The sequence below is a fragment of the Thalia democratica genome, chromosome 4, assembly GCF_965202585.1.
Source record: "Thalia democratica chromosome 4, ktThaDemo2.hap1.1, whole genome shotgun sequence".
NCBI lineage: Eukaryota > Metazoa > Chordata > Thaliacea > Salpida > Salpidae > Thalia > Thalia democratica.
The window spans coordinates 42,303,506-42,325,807 of NC_139168.1; the positions used below are offsets into that span (position 1 = coordinate 42,303,506).

At 24.3% G+C, this 22,302-nt stretch overlaps 1 protein-coding gene across 1 annotated transcript; it reads left to right on the plus strand.

Moving 5' to 3' along the window:
• Positions 1 to 1,992: 1,992 nt before the first annotated feature.
• LOC145834487 (NADH dehydrogenase [ubiquinone] 1 alpha subcomplex subunit 13-like) lies at positions 1,993 to 6,723 on the plus strand. Its single transcript, XM_082941925.1, has 3 exons — positions 1,993 to 2,175; positions 2,337 to 2,512; positions 6,322 to 6,723. Exons 1-3 carry the CDS (start codon positions 1,993 to 1,995, stop codon positions 6,443 to 6,445), a joined length of 483 nt encoding a protein of 160 aa, XP_082798051.1. The 3' UTR covers positions 6,446 to 6,723.
• Positions 6,724 to 22,302: the final 15,579 nt, after the last annotated feature.

Genomic DNA, 22,302 nt, shown 5'->3' on the forward strand with positions numbered 1-22,302 from the left:
TCTTTTAATATCATCTTCTGTAAATGTGATATTTAATCTCGCAAATTGCTGTACAAACTTGTTGAGTTTTTTCTGAAGGGTCTATGTTTTGTATGGAAGAGCTTTGCTGTAATGGCATTAATTTCTTCCATGAGTTTCTAATGGAAGAAGGCTTTACCATACCCAAAGCAGATGAAACGGTGTTGACAACTTTTGTCATGTCAATTCTTTTAAAAAAATCTTCAATTGTGAAAGTTGATTGCGATATAAGATCTCTAAGAATCGACTTTCTATAAACCCTTTTTATGGACTCAAGTACACCTTGATCCATTGGTTGTACAAGTGAAGTAACCTTTGGAGGCAGAAACTTTGCAGTGATTTTTCCATCAGCTGATACAAGTTCGTCCTCACTAGGATGAGCAGAACAATTGTCAAGGAACAAAGTTGCCTTCTTTTCTTGCCCAAGTTCACTTAGTCTTTGTTTTGTTTCGGGAACAAAACAGTTAAAAAACCAATCGCAAAAAATGTCTGGATTGACCCAAGCATTTTTTTGACTACGATAGACAAGTGGCAGCGCTTCCTTGTTGAGGTTACGGAAACAACGCGGGTTTTTAGCCTTTCGAATTAACGATAATGGTAGCTTTATTGTGCCACTTGCATTAGCACATGCGTTTATTGTTACCCTGTCCTTTGCTTTCTTTGTTCCATCTGGCCGGTCGTTAACTGAAGCTAATGTATGACCAGGCAACATTCTGAAGTATAACCCAGTTTCATCGCAGTTAAAAATTTGGTGTTCAGAATAGCCTTCAGTTATGACAGAAAACTCATTTATGAATCTATTAGCAGCTGAACTATCTGCACTTAATTTTTTGCCACATATTTTAAGATTACGCAAGCCAAATCTTCTGCAAAACCTCCATTGAAACCCGTACTTGCTGAAAAGGGCCTTGAGTGTTTACCGTAAATTAAACAATGGAACTCGGAGGCTTTTTCTAATAGTATTGGGCCAGTTATTGGACAACCCCTTTCACATTCCTGACAAAACCAAGTGTAAAGGGCGCTGTCTAGCATGTCAAAGACGCCTCCCTCTACTTTATTTGCTGTTTTAGCAGCTCCAATTAGTCCCAACTCCTCCTATTTGGCTTTAAACTTTTTGAACTTTTCTTCGCCTCTCAAAATGTCATTTAAAGTTGACTTAACAATGTTAAACTGGCTCATTATAACAGCTTTAGGCACATTATTGTTTGCCATTTCGCAAACTTTTAACTTGTTTTCAATTGTTAGTTGAATGCGTTTTCGTTTCTTTGCTGTCTTATCCATTTTTTAACCAGATATGTTGATTGTAGTATATTAAAGTGTAACTTGCTTAGCGAAGACAGAAAAATTGCAAATGAATAATAAACAGGTTTGTTACAACTGAGCGGGAAAAGTATGAAAAAAAACTTAAGATTATACAAATGATACTTTATTATGAAGTAACAATATATTGCTTGCTTACTTATAAAACGTAAATTTAATACTTTTTCGAAGTAAAATGAAATTAAACGCTAAAAACGCTAAAGTAAATAAGTTGACTTCTCGACTAAAACCGGCCGGATTAGCAAGGAACCAAATTAGCGAGGACCAGATTAGCGAGGAAGCACTGTACTACTTTCAAACTTTATCATAAACTCAGGCTGACTTGGCTAGTTTTTGGTCACTCAGGCTGCATTTGTTGCTCCAAAGAAGGGTAAACCTGTTAATACTTAAATCAAAAATTGTCTAGGTTGAAAAAAATCTAAATTATTCTGTAACTGAGAAAGTTAGTTTCTCTTTTTAATAGTTTATAACTAAAAAAAGTTACTTTTTAAACTAAATTTAAGTATTGTTACTTACTGAATAATTTTTTTGTTTAAACATTTAATTAAAAGCTATGTAATTATAAAAGCCCTATTTAAGTTTGACTTTAATTCAAACAAACTGTAATTGAAATTTTATCTCACCTACAACATCTTAAAAGTTAGTACTTTACAGATGTCTAGTGTTAAATATAAGCAAGATTTGCCACCAAAAGGTGGTTACGGACCACTACCTTACAAAAGAAATTTGAAACCACTCAGGTTATCTGGATATTCACTTCTTGGTGTTGTTGGTGGTATTACTTATTTTGGCTTTCAGTGGTCACGTGCACAACTAAATGTTAATATGGCTAACAAAGTAAGTTGAAGTATTTATACAAAATTATACAATGATTTATACAAAATCTTAAATTAAGCTTTTGTATAAATCATTTATTTTTTTAAATTTACTTCAGTTGTTATATACATAGCAAAAAAAACTTGTAATGCTATTTTCAATGTATAATATATGTTTTTTAGTATGAAGATGATCAAGCTTGGACATCGTTAGAGCCACTGTTAGAGGCAGAACATGATCGTAGATTATTAAGATGGTCAAAAGAGAAAATTGAAAGTGAAGCTCTTAATATTGTGGGAGCTGGTTATGACCCTGAATATTTACCTGGTAGCAATGAAGTCATGAATAATAAACAAATGTAATGTTTTTTTTTATATTGTGTGCTTTACATTACAAAGTAGTTAATGTAACAGTATTATTATTATTGAAAAGTATTTCTAGTAAAGTAAAATTATACTAGCATAATTAGTCTTGGTTAGCTGTTTAGATAAAAAGTTAAGTTAAATACTTAGATTGATTTTCAAGGATAGTGATTTGAAGTTCTTACTTAAGCACAAAATAGATGCTCAAGTCTTTTCAAAATAAAAACTGACAGTGGCTGAAAAAAAAAGTCTGATCTGTGAAGTATATTTTATAAAGTATAAAGCTTGTATTTAAATATTGATAAATTGTAAATTTTCTAAAAAAGTCCTATGCAATGGTTAGTTAGTTATCTAAATGCTTTAAAATTGTATATATATTTTACTTGAAGATTTTTTAATCAAAGAACCTCTGATTTTTAAGAATCTTAAACCTTCAAAAAAAAATTTTATATATCAGGGTTGACATACAATCAGACTACTTAGGATAAACCAGACTAGTTTGAAATTTTTGAAAAGCTTTGGCTGACTCAGACTAGTATGGATATTTTCCTAAATATCTTACTAACTTTTTTAACTTGAGGTCTTTTTTTTAAACTGTGTTTTTATTACATCCTTTTCTTATCATTCTGGCATTTTTGGGCATTTAAGTTTGTTTAACTTTTTTTTTCAGTTTATAGTTCATTTTTTATCTTTCTAATTTTTATCATCAGTTCAGGCTGATTTCGGCTAGCTTGGTGTAACTTAGTCAATCAGACTGACTTTTGTCATCCTTAATTCAATATTCAAAATTTTCAGATAATTTGAAAACTAAAAAAAAATATTCAGAGAACATTACTTAATCATTGACTAATATTTTTTTTATTGAAATAGTCTTTTTTTTACCATCTTTGCAGATTGTATTGAATTTAAATAGTTAAATCCAGTGTGTTACAAAAGCTATGTTGAATTTTTTGAACTTAAAAACCTATCTAGTACTAAAGATAAAAGTCTATAGAGTAAGATACACTTGTGAAATATTTTAAGAAACTTTCTATGGCCATAATCACAATTGATCGAAAGCTTAAATGGTTCTAACAGTATTAAATTAATTTATTACATGAAAACTAAAACAAATTAAAATGTTTAAACAAAAATTTAAAGTATAATTTTTTTTAACCTAAATTTGGATTTTTATACTGAACTTTTATATTATATTAAAATTTTTGTTATCTATTTTTTCTACTTTTAATATTCTTTTAATGAAATAACTTTATAGTTAAACTATACTTTTATTATTGTTATTGTTGATGTTATTATTATTATATCTTCATTTTATTTGTTTAATTAATTATATAGTTTTTGAAAAAAAAAACTAACAAACTTTTATTTAAGTAATAAGATATTTTTTAAATTGGAAAAATTGTTTGTAAAAGGTCTTTGACAAACACATGCTTATTTTTATTTCTAAAAAATGTTATAAAATTACTTTTATTCTGGTTATAATAATTATTAAGTTAGATTTTAATATTTTAAAATTGTATTCATAAAGAATCTGATTTATATTTGATAAAGTATCTAATAATTAAAGCTTTAATATTATATTGCAGTTAGTTATTGTAATTTTTAAAATCAATAAAGTAAATACTGATATTTTATTTGCTATAAATCTAAATTTAACTATTTTTGAAATATATAATACTTAATTTTTGCTGTAAGTTAGAAGTATTTCTTATATTTGTTTCTATTTAAACATATGCATTTAAAAAAGTCACGCTCATATTATAAGTATTTCAGATTTTGTGATAAATATATTTAATTGTTATAGTTTTGATTTTAAAACAACTTTTATTTTAAGCTAGTTACAGAACATTTTATAAGGTTGCCACAAAACCTAGAATCCTGGAAAAACCGGAATTTGAGAAATTTCATATTTAGAATTTTGAGAAACAAAATTCACTAAAAAAAACTAGAAATTTAAATAATTTTTACATATTAAATTTTGAAATTTCGATACGACACAAATATTCTACCATATAGATAAAAAAATGTTTCATGATCAATTTTTTGTTATTAAAAAACATATTCAAAGTAGCTTTACAGTAATTTTTCAATGTTTTTATACTATTTAACAAATTTTTTGCCTTAAACTTAAAATAAAATGCACCCAAAAACAAGTACTTTTAAAAACCTGGAAAAATTTTGAAACCTGGATAAAATTTGTTAAAAATCAGTGGCAACCCTATATATATGTTTTGAAATATTTTAAAATAAAACTTGTATAACAAAGTTTAACTTAAAAACTGTCTATCACATGTATGTTAGGGTGCATCTGTTGCCCCTTAAAAATAAAATTTTTGGAAATTTGCTTTGTAAAATTTTTTGACGTTGGGAATTCAAATGAATAGACAGCACAAAAAAAAAAGCTTCCTAGCTTTTAACCTCTTAGAACAAATTACTTTTGAAAATTTTGCTTTATACCGGTATATTTAATGAGGGGTAAAAAGAATATTTCATTAAAAAAATATTTTATCCTACGTTTTTTGAGATAATTACCTGAAACGGTTAGGAAATGTTCCTTGCCATATTTAGAAAATTCTGTATAAACAAAAATTAAAAAAAAAGTATTTTATGCAAAAATAACAAAAAAATTCAGTTATTTTTTTTATAATTTTAATATTTTTAAACTTAGTTAATACAAAATTTTCTAAATATGGGAAGGAACATTTTCTAACCGTTTCAGGTAATTATCTCAAAAAACCGTAGGAGAAAATAATTTTTTAGTTAAATAGTCTTTTTTCCCCTTATTAAATATACCTGTATTATACAAAATTTTTAAAAGTACTTTGCTCCAACGGGTTTAAAGCTAGGAAGCTAATTATTTTTGTGCTTTCTCTTCATGCGATTTCCCAACGTCAAAAATTTTACTCAGTAAAATTCCTAGGTCGGGGCAACAGATGCACCCTAATGTATATATTATTATTCAACTCTGAGTTTGATTTAACTGATGTATTGCAAAAATTGTAAATATACAGGTTTTAAAGTATTTTTGAAATGGTTAGTTTAAATAAAATAAAATATATATTATTAAACTCTGTCAACTCGTAACTACATAAATAAAACTAATTTTTATATTACTTGTAAAAAAATATTCATTTATCTATGGTTAGTAAGATTTGTTTATTATAATCAAATATTTAAGAATATACTTTTGATATTAAGGTAATAAGAGGATAAAAGACTACTTTTCGTGTCTTTTTTAATTTATGACTGAATTATTAGTTGCTTATCACAGTTTTTTTTAATGCAAAGTAACTTGAAATATGAGCTACCAAAGTTTGAGAGTTGCTAAAGTTCTTTATTGAAGGCGAAAAAAGGTTCATTTCACTTAAAAAATATCCTCTTCATCTTTTAAGCAAATGTTCTTAAATTTTCTCAGTCCAATCTTCATAATTTAGGAAAGTGTGTCACAAGGAATTTTTAACTCTTTTATTTACTTTAAAATCTATGGCTAGGTTGGACCGTATCCGGCATTTGGATCTAACATACCACTAATTGAAAGTTTTATATTTTTGATAAATGAATTTTAATTCATACTTTAATACGGTTTAATTTAAGAGCCAATGTTATTTTTAGTAAAAAACTGTTGGAACTCACAATGGCCTTAAATTTTAAGTAAAAGTCTTAGTAGTTTCACTAAGTAAAGTTTTGTAGATTTAGCTTTTTAAATATCATTTAAATTTATTTTAGACTAAAATTAGTGCCATTAATTTTTATTCTGATTAATATTTAATTGTTTTCACTGATTTTATGAGTTAACTAAAAACAGGTTTGTAGCACCTATAAGAACTCCAGAAAATGCTTCAGGAACATCAGCAAATGGTGAGTCCAAATTATCTGAATCTCTTAAATGGTACTATACCAGGTTCGAAAATCTTGTCTGTGGACCCTAAATTAATCGAAGATTTTTTTGTAATTATGTTTTTTTTAGGGTGATTTGTAATTTTTGCTACAATAAATTTAATACCTAAAAAGCTTTTTAAATATCAATAAAAAATAATTTACACTATCCGGTTTTTTTTTGTTAAGGTCAGTAAAAACACGTTCTTTTTCTAGGAAGTTTTATGAAATTCAAATAAACTTATACAGTTGTTAAGCTTTTTATTTTATTAAAAATTATCTTACTGCAATAAATAATATCAAAAATGAAAAAAAGGTTTTTATGTTTTTTTTTGTTTTAGGAATGCTTTCCTAATTAATTTTGGTACTCTATGGATATAGGACTCGTTTTAGTCAAACTTAGAAAGTATTTAAACTTTTAGACAATGTTTAGTTATGCTTTTTACAGTCTTAATAATGATAAAAATATAGTTTTCTTAAAATTTATTGGTTTTTAATAAACTTTTAGGATTTATAATAAAAACAAATGTTTAAGCACTGCTTTGGTTTATTACCGGTTTCGGTGGGCCTTAGCCGACCTTTTCAAATAATTTCAAAACAGTAAATAACATTTAGACATTGGCAGTAATACTTACTGCCAATGTCTAAATGTTATTTACTGTTTTGAAATTATTTGAAAAGGTCGGCTAAGGCTCACCGAAACCGGTAATAAACCAAAGCAGTGCTTAAACATTTGTTTTTATTATATTTAGCTCTTTACATTGTGTAAGTTGAGCACTTTTTTTGAAGTCAATTTCAATAATACTTTTAGGATTTAAAAATATATACCGTTATTTTTCTGTTGAATGTAAAAGTAGTAGTTATCTTATATTTTAGTCTAGCAGTAATTTTATTAATAAGAAAAACATATTTCCATAAAAGAATAAAAAGTTCAAGGTTTAAAGTTTTTAAATGCTTTACTGAACTTCTTTTAAGTTTTCAGAAAATTGGACTCCTAATTACTGTTCATTGAGTATTTATTATGTATTTATATATAGTTGCTTAAACCAAAAAAGTTGAAGAAATAGTTGAATCATTTGAATTTGTTATGTACTATAAATGATTTTTTATAAAATTTTAACTTTGAAAAACTAGTATTTGGTTTACTCTGTATTTAATGTAATTTTTCTCTGTAGATACCTTTTCCCTGATTCAACTATTTAAAGTTTTGCTTAACATAGTTTTAGTAAAACTTAATCCAAAAAATTAGAATTATCTTTAAAATTACAATAATGACAAAAATAAAAATCTTCTATACAAAAATTGGTACATCTTAAGTATTAACCATTTTTTAAACTTAATTGTATTAAAATACTCACGTGAAACTTAAGAAATATTATAAACTTTAATTTAATAATTTTAATTGATACTTCCACAACTAATCTAAGACTCCATAAACGATTTTTTATTATGTTAGTCAAACACTAAGACTAGTTTGAATTAAAATAAACCCCGGCTGGTTATCATTATTTTCTTGTTTTAATAAATAAAACGCTAACGAAAATAAATTTTATTGAACCCATGATAATTTATAGATCTCAAGTTATTTTTTGTCATTTGGACTAGCTTGTTACGTGGAAAGTGGCAACTATGTATTATATGACTCTGAAATGTTTGCATTAAAAAAATAGACTTAAATTTGTGTTATTCTTTATGAAGTTTCCCTTTAACTTAATATATATTAACTATGAATAAAAAATAAAGGTAGAAACCATTAAAATTATATTTTGTAGTTTATTATTACTTATGCTTGGGTGATTTTAATACAATTATCAAACAAAACGTAGAATTTAATGATAAGTTTATTTTGTTATTAAAAGCAAAGTTTTCTTTAACATAGAATAAAACTATAGCTATAGACACGATTAAATTCTCTTGTACATATTTTATAAAACTAGTAATTATAACTAGGTAGCAAAATATAATTAGAAAATTCTGGTAAAAAATCAAACATTTACACTTTTATTTGATCAATAATTTTCGGACTTTGTTATAACACTTATTTAGTAGTCAGCAGGGACGTAGCTAGCTCAAAAAAGTTACGAATACGCAAAAAAAAAAATCAAGAATCACGTGTAATGACGTCATAGCGGGAATAGAGTAGTTTTAACAACCTTTAATTTTATTTGAAAATGTGCAGTTTTATTAAAAATTTAAAATAAATTGAATGTTGAAGTATAATGAATAACTGAATACAAGGCAATTTGTACTGCTCTTGACCCCCTACAATTTTCTATGTGTTTCAACTTTTATGAACCTATAAAACCTTTCATTTGAAATAAAGATATTAATTAAGAATTTAATTTTAATAGTATTACTGGCAGGCCTAAAATATATAACTTTGAAAACAGTTTCCCCAATTCAGAAAAAAAATTACAAAAATTGTTGTTTTTATTAGATAAAAATCATATACTTTAGGAGTTGAATAAAAAACAAAGAGATATAAAATAAAAAAGTTCACAACATTAGATAAAATTCAGATGTACAATTACTTAATTATTGTCAACAATAATTCATAAAGAAATGAAGAGTACACGTCTTTGTAAATGTTAATTTTAGCTTTGGCAGCATAAATATTTAAGCTGTAAAAAAGAATGAAACATTTACTTAACTAAAAAAAAAATGTTAAATAAAAGCTGTAAAAAAGAATCAAACTTTTTTTTTACAAAACAAATTTGTTAAATAAAACAACTAAGTTAAATAACCACAAACTTTGGATATTAAACATCAATATTTCCAGATACAGTTTAAAACATAAATAAATAAATTCAAACATAAAGATTTCAAAACATAAAATAAATTATTTTTTTTATTTTTTTAAACTTGTTAAGAATTAATAATACAACTATACACTTGTTAAAATAAATAGTATTAACTTATTCTTTTAAATCTTAGATTGAAAAATTTATAATAAAAACTTATTTTAAAACCATTTATTAAACAATGATTAAAAAATTAAACTTTTAATATTTAATTTAAAATTTATTAAATTAAATTTAATTAAAGAATTTAATATTTACTAAATTTTATTAATAATTTTTCCCATGATTTTTCACAAAAGCTATCCCTTTGGTAATAAATTTTTAATTATGGCTTAAGTTTATTAATATTAATTGAAGGATAACTTTCAGAAACATTACTAAAAAACTCACCTAACTGCACTTCAGAACAACTTTTGTAAAAATATTTTCTAAATATTTGAATTGCCACCATATGACCTGTCTCAACATTTTCAAATCTTTAAAACAAGTTTTAATTAAAAAATAAAGTTCTAAAATACAATAAAAAAAACTATAATTTGTTTATATTAATCTTGAAAAAATAAAAACTTTAACTTACCTAAGCATTTATAAAATCTTTAAAACAAGTTTTTATTAAAAAATAAAGTTCTAAAATAAAAAAAAAACTATAATTTGTTTATATTATTCTCGAAAAAATGTTTATATTATTTAGTTTTTCAGTTTGTCTTCTTGTTGCAAGCTATATGTATTATGGTGTTATTTTTTCTCATTTAATAGATTCTAATCTTCTTGATAAAACTGGAAATGATATTATCATCACATTTTCAAAAGTTTTTCATTTTTGTATATTTGTCAACCACAGGGATTTAATCTTAAAACATTCAACTCAGAGAGTCAATTTGATTTAAAACAAAAATTAATTCTTCATGTTAGTTTACTTTGAGGTTCATCTACTTTAAAATTTATCTTGTTATATATCTTCTATCTGTATAGGTTTACTATCATTTCTAACTCGCTATCATTTCTAACCTGATCACTTCTAACCCAATCACTTCTAACCCGATCATTTCTAACCCGATCATTTCTAACCCGATCACTTCTAACCCGATCACTTCTAACCCGATCACTTCTAACCCGATCACTTCTAACCCGATCACTTCTAACCCGATCATTTCTAACCCGATCACTTCTAACCCGATCATTTCTAACCCGATAACTTCTAACCCGATCATTTCTAACCCGATCACTTCTAACCCGATCACTTCTAAACCGGTCATTTCTAACAAGATCATTTCTAACCCGATCATTTCTAACCCGATTTAACCCAATCATTTCTAACCCGATCATTTCTAACCCGATCGTTTCTAACCTGATCATTTCTAACCCGATCATATCTAACCTGATCATTTTTAACCTGATCATATATAAATCGATCTTTTCTAACCCGATCTAACCCGACAAATATTAACCTGATCTATATAAATATATTTGTTTATTATTGTTTTAAAATAAGGATTCGTTTTAAAAACAAATTAATCTCAACAAAGTTGTTTTTTTAATTAAATTTAGTTAGTTTTGTTTAAAATAAAACTTAATTTTCAGATAGTGCTGTTAAAATTTAATTTTTGATATTCTTTGCTATTGGAAGTTTGTTATCCTACGCTAGACCCAGGCATCAAAACCTGGCCAGTTAAACTGAATGCCACATAACAAAGTGACGCAAATTTATATACCTTAAAATCAAAAACTATAGTTTTATTTAATATTTATAGATTAACAGCAAAATAATTTAACACTTTTGTATAATACTAATTGACTTATTTATGATTTGAAGAAGAAGGTTTTTAACAAATTTAGTTTTAACTTCTGAATAAGCAAGTTTAACATCAATTCTTTCATCGATCAGTGAGTTCCAATAAAACCAAACATAGCTGCACAATCTTTCAATTTAGAATTAACTTCCACTTTCTTTCCAACAAAAAACCTTCACTTAAAAATTCAGCAACACATATTGAGATGATTTAGTAAATTATTTCAATGATTTTAGTGCAGCAATCAGCAAAACAGTCTGAATTACGCTTTTTTTCATTAAAAGAAGGTTCATGGTTACTTTTATAAAATTCTTTTAGAACATACTAGAATGTCAGAATTCAAACAAATTACATAAGTAATAAAAATTATTTTTGTTCAAAAATCAACCGGATATACACATCCTGACTTTTAGAGTTATGTTCTGTACATTTGTGCAACCGTTTTGTATTTGATTGTTTTCTTATCAAATATTTTTGTCGCTTTGCCAAAGCATAATCGAAACAATTAAAATAAACATTATTGGAATTAAGGTACAGACAATTCTAAAAAAAAATAAAAAAATTAAGTGCATTGACTGACCACTAAATTTAAAGTCCAAAGCACATTATGAACACAGATTAAAAAAACATCTATCGAAAATATTGAAAAACCTTGTATTATTTACAGAGGAAAGGCGCTGCTAACAGTATCAAACTATAGAGTTACCCAAGTTCTACATAGTATATCAATGGTTTATTTTCGTTAGGTTTATAAATCAATGGTTTATTTTCGTGGTAATTAATTATTTAAATAAAGTTAAAATGGATTATTTATTAACTGTAGTTAATTAATTTTAAAAAGCATTACGAAAATTCTAGGTCTTCTGTCTTCTAAAGATTAAGTATTAAGTTTTGATAGTCGTCAATGTAAGAAATATAATGAGTTTTGCAGCCATTAAAGACTACTCCGTACTTTTTCTTTGAAGGGATTTTATATGGTTAGTATACATTTTTTAATTATAGAGACCAGATTGGCAAGTTGCATTCAAATTTAAGGCGAATTTATATAAAATACAATTTTTTAAGAATATTAATATCAGTATATATGAAACTCGAAATAATACAGTTAATAAAATTTAGTAATCGTAATTAGTGTGGTGGTTTTATTTAAATTATTATTAAAAATTCTAAGTTCTTAAAACGAAAGTGTATACTGTTTAAATAGTTAAAAGTAGAGGTAGACGTTTTTCAATATTTAGAACCCGTCATTTACTAGAACTTAAATTTAATTTTCTTTCTTTTAGCCAATGGTAATTTATATTTAAAGATTTAATAAGATATATTAAATAATAAACTTAACTATAAAAGTTAAGTGTCGAAAACTTATTGTTTTGATTTTTTTTCTTTCAAAATATGATGTATATAAAGAAAAACAAATTTACATTTATCATGAGAATTTAAAAGTTTTCAAAATTTAAAATTGCAAAAACAGCTACTTACGATTAATAGTAGAAACTTCTTAAAAAATTTGTTGATATCTTTTAAAAGTTATTGTATTACAGGTTTCCAAAAACACAAGAACTTTAAACTCTTCAGCGAAAATTAAATATGAAATATGAGTATTATTGTATTAAAGTTACTTGATTAATTTATATATTTTTAAAATTTATAATAAAATAATAAAATTTGTTTGTATTGTGAAACTCTAATATAGGTTTCTAGAAAATTAGAGGTGCAAAAATTGTTTTTAGAAATATAGAGGTGCAAAAAAAAAAAAAAACACCGTGAATAAAGTCAATAGATTTCAAGCTGACTTTACTGTAATGAATAAAAAGTAAATATGTTGCGTGTAATAATCGTCTGAAAAAATAGTTGATTAAAGGAAACAAAAAACTTGATGTAGTTTTTATAAACTTTTGCTTCTAGTTATACTTAATTTAACTGTAATTAATTTATTAATCTATTTTAAAATGTTTTTCAGTACTTATTTCGTTTATACTTACGTTATTTCAACTGTTCATAATGAAGTAAACTTTAAAGAATTTTTGTCTTTTAAAGAACTAATTTAAGTTGTAATTAAAACATTTTGTATGTTATATAGATTTAAGTGAAGGTTTTAAAGAAGATTACCTGGGTGAGATTTGATTAACCTCGGACTTGTTTTACAAATAAACATTTTTGTTTAATTGTTAGTGACTTTTTTTTTGCTCAATCGACGTAATATACTTTTGCAGTTTGTTATACAACATAACTGTTTAAATATCTAGGTTATACCTAAAATTTAGGCTTTTACACTTAATATAACAAAAGTATTTAATTTCTACTAGTGTTTGTTTAAACTCCATTATCTTAATAGGCCTATGTAAGTTGTATAACAATTTGTCAAAGTTATTAAAATGAAACTTAAAAATAACCAACTATAAATCGCTAGTACATTAGTCAGCAATAATACAACATTTACAACAGACTTACATTGTAGTTTTTGGACCGTAATATAAAGGTTTTTGTATCTGAATATTATAACTGTCAATATTATCTGAATATTAAAATTTGCTTATGTTAAAATTATTATAGTCACGTGAATTATTATAAGATCCAACTTAAATATAGTTATAAGTGCTTACTTTAAAATCCTACAAAGAATAGTTCAAAATATTGTAAAGTAAACGATTTAGTGAGTTGTATATTATTTACGAAAAACGGCTGTTAAAGTAGATTCAAAAAACAAAAAAATATTAAATAATGAAAAAAAATTAAAATTATGTGTAGGGTGAAATATTAAAAAAATAAGGCGATAAAAGTAACTTATGTTTAGTTAATACTAAAGGTAAAATTCATACTAACAATGTTTTTTTACGTAACACATTAAAATCATAATGTTTTAAAGAAACTAAGAAAAAAATACTTTAATATTTTTATAAGACTAGTTAGTTTTCGAAGCAATCTATATTAAAATTAAGAAATATGATAAACAAGTAGAATGGGTTAGAAACGATCAGGTTAGAAGTGATCGGGTTAGAAGTGATCGGGTTAGAAGTGATCGGGTTAGAAATGATCGGGTTAGAAATGATTGGGTTGAATCGGGTTAGAAATGATCAGGTTAGAAATGATCTTGTTTGAAATGATCAGGTTAGAAGTGATTGGGTTAGAAGCATAGTTGCCAGAATTTTTCGGCTATTTTTGCCCTCATTCAACTTGTATAGGAAAATTGACATATACAGATTTTTAACCGTTAAGTATCGCCCAAGAGCTAAGTTTGGCTTTCTTTGAATTTCAGTAAATGAATTACTCTACAACTAGAACACTATACTATAGTTCTATTCTTATTAACTTTCAGTTTACGGAAAATAACTTCTTTATACTAAAATACTAAAAGAATAATTCTTGCAAACTTAAAGTACAAATTCCGGTATCATTCTTTAGCTGATTTAAAAGTTGCTTGCAGTTTTTTGTTCATACTTAAAATTTTCAAATGCAGAAGTCTATCAGTTAGCTTCGTGTTTTTTGAGTTCGCACAGTCGGTTAAATTTGAAAATATTGAGTTTGCACTGCTGTTTAAGTTTGGATTTTAATTTAAAATATTTGCTTAGTATGTTACTTTTTCAATTTTAAGTTAAGTGAATTTGAGTTTAACATAAGCTTCAAAATATTATTTTGAATTGAGTAATTTTTTTCTAATGTATTTAAACAAATATATAAAAACTTTAGAAAAAAAACGAAACGTAAAACTTTTAAATGTACTTTAGGTTCTAATCAAGGAAATAAATTTAATTCAAAACTTAAATTTTATATTTCTGTAAACTCAGTCTCAAAATAACAGTAATAAACACTTTTATTTGAAAAAAAGTAAATTATAAGATTGTTTTTCAATTTTTACTAAAAGACGATTCTTTTAAAAGTCTTTAAATGAAATTGTACTTAATGTTTGGATTATGATTTTTTTTTTAATAATTTACAGTAACTTCAAAATATGTAACCTTTTTGTAATAAATGTTGGTTTAAATTTTAACTATAATAATGGATAAAAGCATCTTTTTATTATTAATAGATTAATTTATAAAATACAGTAACTAAGTATTGAACTCTAACATTTATATAGTTTTAGACTTTTATACTGAACACAAAGTGAAATTTAGTAAGTGTACTTAATGAAAAGGTTATTTATCAGTCTTATAATAAATATTATAAAAAAAACTCTTTAGTTTATTTAGTTTGCATATATTCCTACAGTGAACAGAATTTTTGGATAACTTTAGAAAAACAAATGATATCTTTTCTAATAATTGGACGTATACAAATTCGGTGCATTTACCTATAGGATACAGAAAACTTTTAAATGTAAAAAAATCATTAGCTTAAATTTTAATTTTTGTAGCTAATTCAAGTATTTTTTCCAGTACTTGAAATATATTAAGTTATTTGTTGAAAAAATTTGCGTTAAATTAGCTAAAAAGAAAATATTAAAAACTAAAGCTTTATCATAGTCAACATATAAAAAATACAAATAATAAAAACAAATCAAAGTAATTGCAGAAACTATTAATTGCAGAAATTGTAAATAGTTCACTGTCTAAAATCCAGCAAAACTATTTACATAACTAAAAAACACCTTAAAAAACATCTTATAAACAGTAAAACTTATTTTACAATAACTTTACAATATAAAACACCTAGAAGAACTTATTTCAAATTTTATGCTGGTCTTTTAATCTTTTTTGTTCATCATAATAATGAAAAACAAAAGGATCAAAGCTATTAGAATTAAATTGCTTCTAGTGGTACTTCTTAAAAATAAACTATAAAAATAGTTGGTAATAATTTAAGCTTCATAACTAACTGTTTTATGTCATTATTTTAGGTATTAATTTGAAAAATTAATAAGAAAAAGGTCGAAAAACATCAAATAATCTACTGTGAAATTAAAAAGACTAATCAAATTGATTTAAGATATTTTCTACATTATTTTTTCTTAAAAGGTAGTTTTCAAATAAAAAGTAGAGCTTACTTTTGTAGTTTCAAAATTTCATTTCTATAAAAGCTTTTGTGATAAAATAATTATGAATAACTTTAAATTTAGTATAAAGAAAATTGATAAAAAGATACAGCTTAAAGTGCATTTTAAGATCTGATCAAAAATAATGAATATCAAAATGTTCTATTAAAAACAAAACTTCCAAGGTACGAGGTAAAAATTTCACTTAGTTTTAAGCATCTGAACGAAAATATCGGTTTAATAAAAACACAAATTGAATTTAAAAATATTTTTAAATGTTACATAAGCATGGTTTATACAACTAATTTGTTTAAGCATTTCTAAAAAACTAGTAAATCAGAAAATCAACAAGACAAATAAGTTTTAACAAAACCAACAATTCATAAGTCGACACACTGAATAAAAAACTGTTTACTATTTCTAAAATTTTTAATAAAGTTTGTATACTAAGTTAGTAAATTTTTACATTTAAAGTAAAAATAGACTAAATAGACTAAAACTAAATAAACTCTTATTTAATAATATTAATTAGAAAAAAACATCAGTAATAATATTGTAGATTGTAAAGTTGGCTTAAAACTTAAAGAAACTCTAAAGCAATTAAAACAAATTGCTTTAAACAGTAACTGTTTTTATTTTTAAGCCACTTAATTATTTTTTTCTGATTAAAGAATAACACTCAAATTGAATAATACCACACAAGGAGGAATTTTCTATTGAAACTATTAATTTTTTCACATACATCACTTTAAAAAGTTAACTGCTACAGTATATAACTTTTAAAATGTTTTTCTTTTAATAAACATGACTATAAATAATAACCAGAAATATATGTTTTTGTTCGAAATTAAATAAATTTAAAAGATCTAATAAAACAAAAAAATATTTTTTGAATACATTTTAATTGAAAAAGAAGTAGTTTATATAATTACTAAAGTTGTTTTACAAAACAGTTAGTGATAAAACTATTAGTTTTATAACTTCAAAAAACACAAGAACAACATTTTGTGAACATATTTAACACAACTAAATTTACTTAAGTGCAAAAGTTGTTACATAAAACTGTTAGTAATAAAATAATAAATTTATACTAAACTAATTAAAAATTAAAAGAGTTAAAATTTTTTTTTTATTAATCTGAAAAAACATTTAAAACAAATTACTTCAAGTTACTCTAGCAGTGGAAATTAAACAATTAAAATTGCAAACAATTAGAAAATGAAATAACTGGCATATAACAAAGATTTATTTATTTATAGTTACAAAACATATACCTTTATATATATTTATTTAAAACTAATTTAAAATTTTTCTTCTAGTTCAAATGTTTATCTAAATCATTTTATTTTTATCATTGTAAATTTAAAATTTGGTAAATATTTTAAAAATTATTGTGCTCTCAATTTTAAACAGTTATATTTCAAAATTTGTTTAATAAATTAAATAAACGGTAAATAAACAACATAAAATTTAGTTAAAAATCTACAAAGTAAGATCAAGCTCTACATTGTTTTAAAATTCTTTAGCACCTATTAAACTTCAATTCAACTGATAGTATTCATGAAGTAATACTAAAGTTAACCAAAAATAAAAATTACAGTTCTTTTGATCAGAAAATTGTATTACATGACACAAAGCAAGAGCAAATTATAACAAAAATAAAGCACTTTGAGTATTTCTAATCTCCAATGTTTACTTGAACTTAAATTAGCATTCTAATAAAAATCTTTATACAAAAGTTTTAAAATTTGTTGATTTTTGAGTAAATTTATATCTAAGTTTAATTGATAATTTTATGTTTTTCTTCATTGCAAAAAAAAAAATTTTTTTAATTCAAGGTTTTTTGCTTTTAGAACATAAGAAAAGTTTGTAAATTAGTTAAAACTTATTACTACAAAAGCTTTGTTTCACATATGTTTGTATTTGAAACTTTTTACAGAGAAGTAGAATTTCAAAAACTTGTTTATCACTCAAAAATAATTTTTAAAATATTTGAAAATCCATTGTAGTTAAATATAATATTATTATACATTTAAAAACGAAGAGTTAGAAAAACAATATAGTTATTATGAGGTGGAAAAATTGGAATCATACTTTTATTTAAGTTGAAAAAAAAACTTTAGAAAGGTAAAAAACTTTTTTTTTTAAACTAACTTAAAGACCAAAGTAACTTTTTAATTAGGGAAGATGGTCTAAGAATAAATAAATAGATAAATTACAAACACTGATGAGTTATTTAGAATAAATGAAATATTAAAACAAAACTAACTTAAAGAGATGAGTGCTCCTGGGACAATTAAAATCCTACTTGTTTTACAACTTTGACAGGCACTATCAAATTGAAACATTCTCTCGAAATCTTAACTAACTTTTTGCAGTTAGCTTTACTAAAATCAGTGCTTCAAGTGATATGAATTCCTGTTAAGTCAAAAAAGTTTTTTTTAAATAGGTTGAACTAGAACAAACACATTTAATACTAAACAAAAAATATCATTAAAAGTAGAAAGCTATAAAATTTATTCAAGTATAAAACATTAAAAATTGATCAATTTGTACAAATATTTTAATTAAAAAGTTAAAAAAAATATAAAACAACTTTGATACAAATACATTTTATCAAACTTAATAGATTACTAAAAATAATTGTATATTTACTGATAATACTTTTATCATGTTTATAAAATGTTCGAATATAATTTAATTGGATTTAAATTGCTTTTATATGCAAAAAAATGTACGTGTAGTATATTATTGTTCAATATTAAACATTTTTATTAAATAAAAACTGTGGACTTTAATACTTTGGAAGAAACAATCTCTCAGTAAAAAAAATTATAAAAGTATTGTTATATAAATATGTCATTTGTGGCCTGTGAACAAAATTAATTATGTAAGCTTAAATGTAGCAAATTTTTCCTTTTTAAAAAAAGAAAATAAGTTGAAAAAACCTAAAATTTTTATCAAAATTAAGGCCAACATCAACTGCTAAAAAATACCTTAGAAGCTTTTATATAAAAACTATTTTAGGTTTTTTGATTTCTTTGGTTTAGTGTTAAAAGTGTCAGAATTCTTTGAAAAATTGAAAACAAATAGTGCATATTTTCTCAATTTAAAACTTATAATCTTTTGAAAACTTCATTGATGATTTATGGTAATATACTACAAAGTATTTCTAAAAAAGAATATTTCAACTGCTGGGTGCTGAAATATCTTCATTTTTTTATGTTTTAGCAAATATGATAAAAATTTTATATACAATCATTAGGAAATTAACTAATTTTAGGTTTATACAAGCAACATCCTGATGCCTATTTGCACTTTTTTTTTTTGAAAAAATATCAAATAAAACAAATTAAGTTAAAAAATTTAAGTTTTTAAATAACTTTTTGTATTTTCTAATACAATTTCAACAAAGTTTAAGAAAAATGCTAAAAAAGTTTCTCTAAAATAGCCTTACAGAAATTTTTTTCTAACATTCTGCAAGAAATTTTTGTCAAAACTATTAAGAATTCGGAGTAGTTTTCAAACTGTATAGGCAAAAACTAGTTGGATTTAAACTTATATAACTTCTTAATTACTTCAAGCAGAAAAACAACGAAACCAATTTTAAAACAAAAAAATCAAACTTTGTTAAACTATGTTTAACACTTTGTACAACTTTTTTTTTCAGCAAGATTACTTTATTATAACCAATGGCCGCTTTAACCCGTTTTCAGCTTACTGTGTTCAGGTAAAGTTTATACAAAATTATAATATTTTAGAAAAGAAGCATGCATAATCTAGTCCATTTATGAAAAAAATAATGAATAAAACCTGTTACTGAAGTTTTAATCATGAATATCTATGAAAACTACATGCTAATAGTAAAGCAGTAAGAAAATTGATTTAGTTATTTTTAAAATTAGGAAATGCAAACAAATTTTAATAAAAGTATCAAGGGCATAGGGGGGTTAAACACTTTTTTCACATTTCGATCTTATTTTATTGAGTTTTTAAGCTACAAGATGGTTTTTACTGATTTTAATTATAAAAAACAATTTTTGAGATACATCAGGTCAAAGTGGGAGGCAACAATAGGTTCCTTTTGGAAGGGGCAAACTAAAACAGCAAAAAAAGACTACTTCACTAAAAATCTATATTCTCCTACGTTTTTTGAGATAAATACCTCAAACTTTCAGGATATGTTGTTTAAAGTACTTTAAAAATTTGTCAGAAAGAATGTTTTTAAAATTAAAAAAAAATAAACAAAAAACAAACAGTTTTTTTTTAGTTGATTTGTCACAAATTTTTTTTTATTTGTTTAAATTCTCTTCCGACACAATTTTTTTAAAATTGCAAGGAGCATATTCTGAAAGTTTGTGGCATTTATCTCGAAAAACGTAGAAGAAGTTAGATTTTTAGTGAAGTAGTCTTTTTTTGCTGTTTTAGTTTGCCCCTCCCAAAAGGAACCTATTGTTGCTTTCCAATATGACCTGCTATATCTCAAAAAGTAATTTGATCTTTTTAAATTTGTAAAAAGCAACTTGGAGCTTAGTTAAAATTCAATATTATAAGACTAAATTGAAAAATGGTGATCTACATCCTTATGCCCTTAACATGTTTTTAATTGTTATTCAGAATTTTTGGTAGGATGAATAGTTAAAACTAACTTTTTTCAAATGTTGGCTAGTATTAGCATGGTATTTAAGACTTGAGCATTTCGCATTTAATCTCTTCTTACAATATCTATACCTTACGTGGTATGAACTAGAAAAATCAGGCATAATCCAGTCTATTAGTAAAATAATATTCTGTATTTAATAGATAAGTCTTATTTATGTAAAGCAATAATCAACTACCTTTAAACTCAGGAACAGATTTCCATTTCGAAGTGTATTTTTGTTTATTCTTCCTAGTAGGTGCTACAATTTCGACTGTTATCATTTTTAACCAGCTGTGACAAATAAATGTTTTAGTGCTTTATATTAAATAGGCTGTTATAAAGTTAATTATCATAAAATAACAAATAATTTTTTTTTAGTATTTTGGATTAAATAAATCTTTGGAATAATAATTGTACATATTTTTTACTAATATTGTTCCTTTTTTTAAATTAATCAATTTAAAGTTCTTGAATTAAATGCCTATTTCAATATTTTGTTTTTAATTTTATTTTAATTCCATTTATTTGTTCAAATTTTTTTTCAGATTTGTTAACAACAACTGAGGATCTCCTATATGCAAATATAGGAGTAAAACATTGTTTTGTTAGTAATAAGGTATTAAAATAAAAATTAAATATTTTTTTTACTTAATACTTAATAAAAATTCATTAGTTAGTTAGATAGATGTTTTTCCCACTTTTTAAACAACTTACAAATGTATACTTTGCTTTTAACTATTCTAACTACTAAGTTGAAGTAGTTATAATTTAGCTGAGTTAATAATAATCGGAATTGCCACTCTTTGAGGCAAAATAGTCAGCCTGTGTTACCTGAGACTAGTTAGAGTTTATAATAAAATAGAAACAAAACGTTTTTGTTAGCAAATTTTTGAATAAAAATAATACTAATTAAGTTTAAATACAAAAAGATACCTAAATAATTACAGAAGAACTTTAAAAATCAATATTTGTAAGAAATAAGAAATAATTAAGGCATAAAAACTGGTATGAGATACTTTAAAATCAACACTAGCATGAGATTTCAAAAAAGTTCATACTAGCCTAAGAGTGCCACACACAGTATGTATCTGAAACTTTTTTTTAACTGAATATATCTTAAAAGTTAATTGAAACTGTTTTTGGTTGTATAAAAAATCTTACTATAGACTTTATGGATGATACTATGAAAAAACTAATCTACTGATGTGAAATTTCTACATAATACAAACAAATTTTAAAACTGAAACATTAATTTTTAGCACAATCATTTTATCTAAAGTCCACCACAAAAATTAATGTACATTTTCATTGACTATTTGAATGCTTTAAAAGACATAATTTTATTTTTTGCTCATATATTGTAGGATATGGGAAATGTAAGCTGAAAACTTTTTTAATGAAGCAAATCCATCAAATTTTTTTAATGAATATTTTATTAAAACTGTTCCTAATGATTTCTTTTTGTAACAATTAGATGATTAAGATCAATTATTTAACTACCATTTTAATATACTTATTACACAATATTTTTTTTAAATATTTTTAGTATTATTTTACATAATACTTTGTTATTTTTTTTTAGTGAATAAAAGACATTGTTTAGATTTTGATTTAAACACAGCTGTTTTTAGAAAAATTTGTACACTTCTAAACTAAGCTATAAAATCATAACTTCTAGAATTCTTGAAAAACATGATTTATGAAA

What these genes read in the sequence shown, in the direction of transcription:
- LOC145834487 (XM_082941925.1), top strand. Translation starts at nt 1,993, where the DNA reads ATGTCTAGTGTTAAATATAAGCAAGATTTGCCACCAAAAGGTGGTTAC. An exon ending in ATGTTAATATGGCTAACAAA is followed by an intron (nt 2,176 to 2,336) that starts GTAAGTTGAAGT and finishes TATGTTTTTTAG; the next exon opens with TATGAAGATGATCAAGCTTG. An exon ending in GTCATGAATAATAAACAAAT is followed by an intron (nt 2,513 to 6,321) that starts GTAATGTTTTTT and finishes AACTAAAAACAG; the next exon opens with GTTTGTAGCACCTATAAGAA.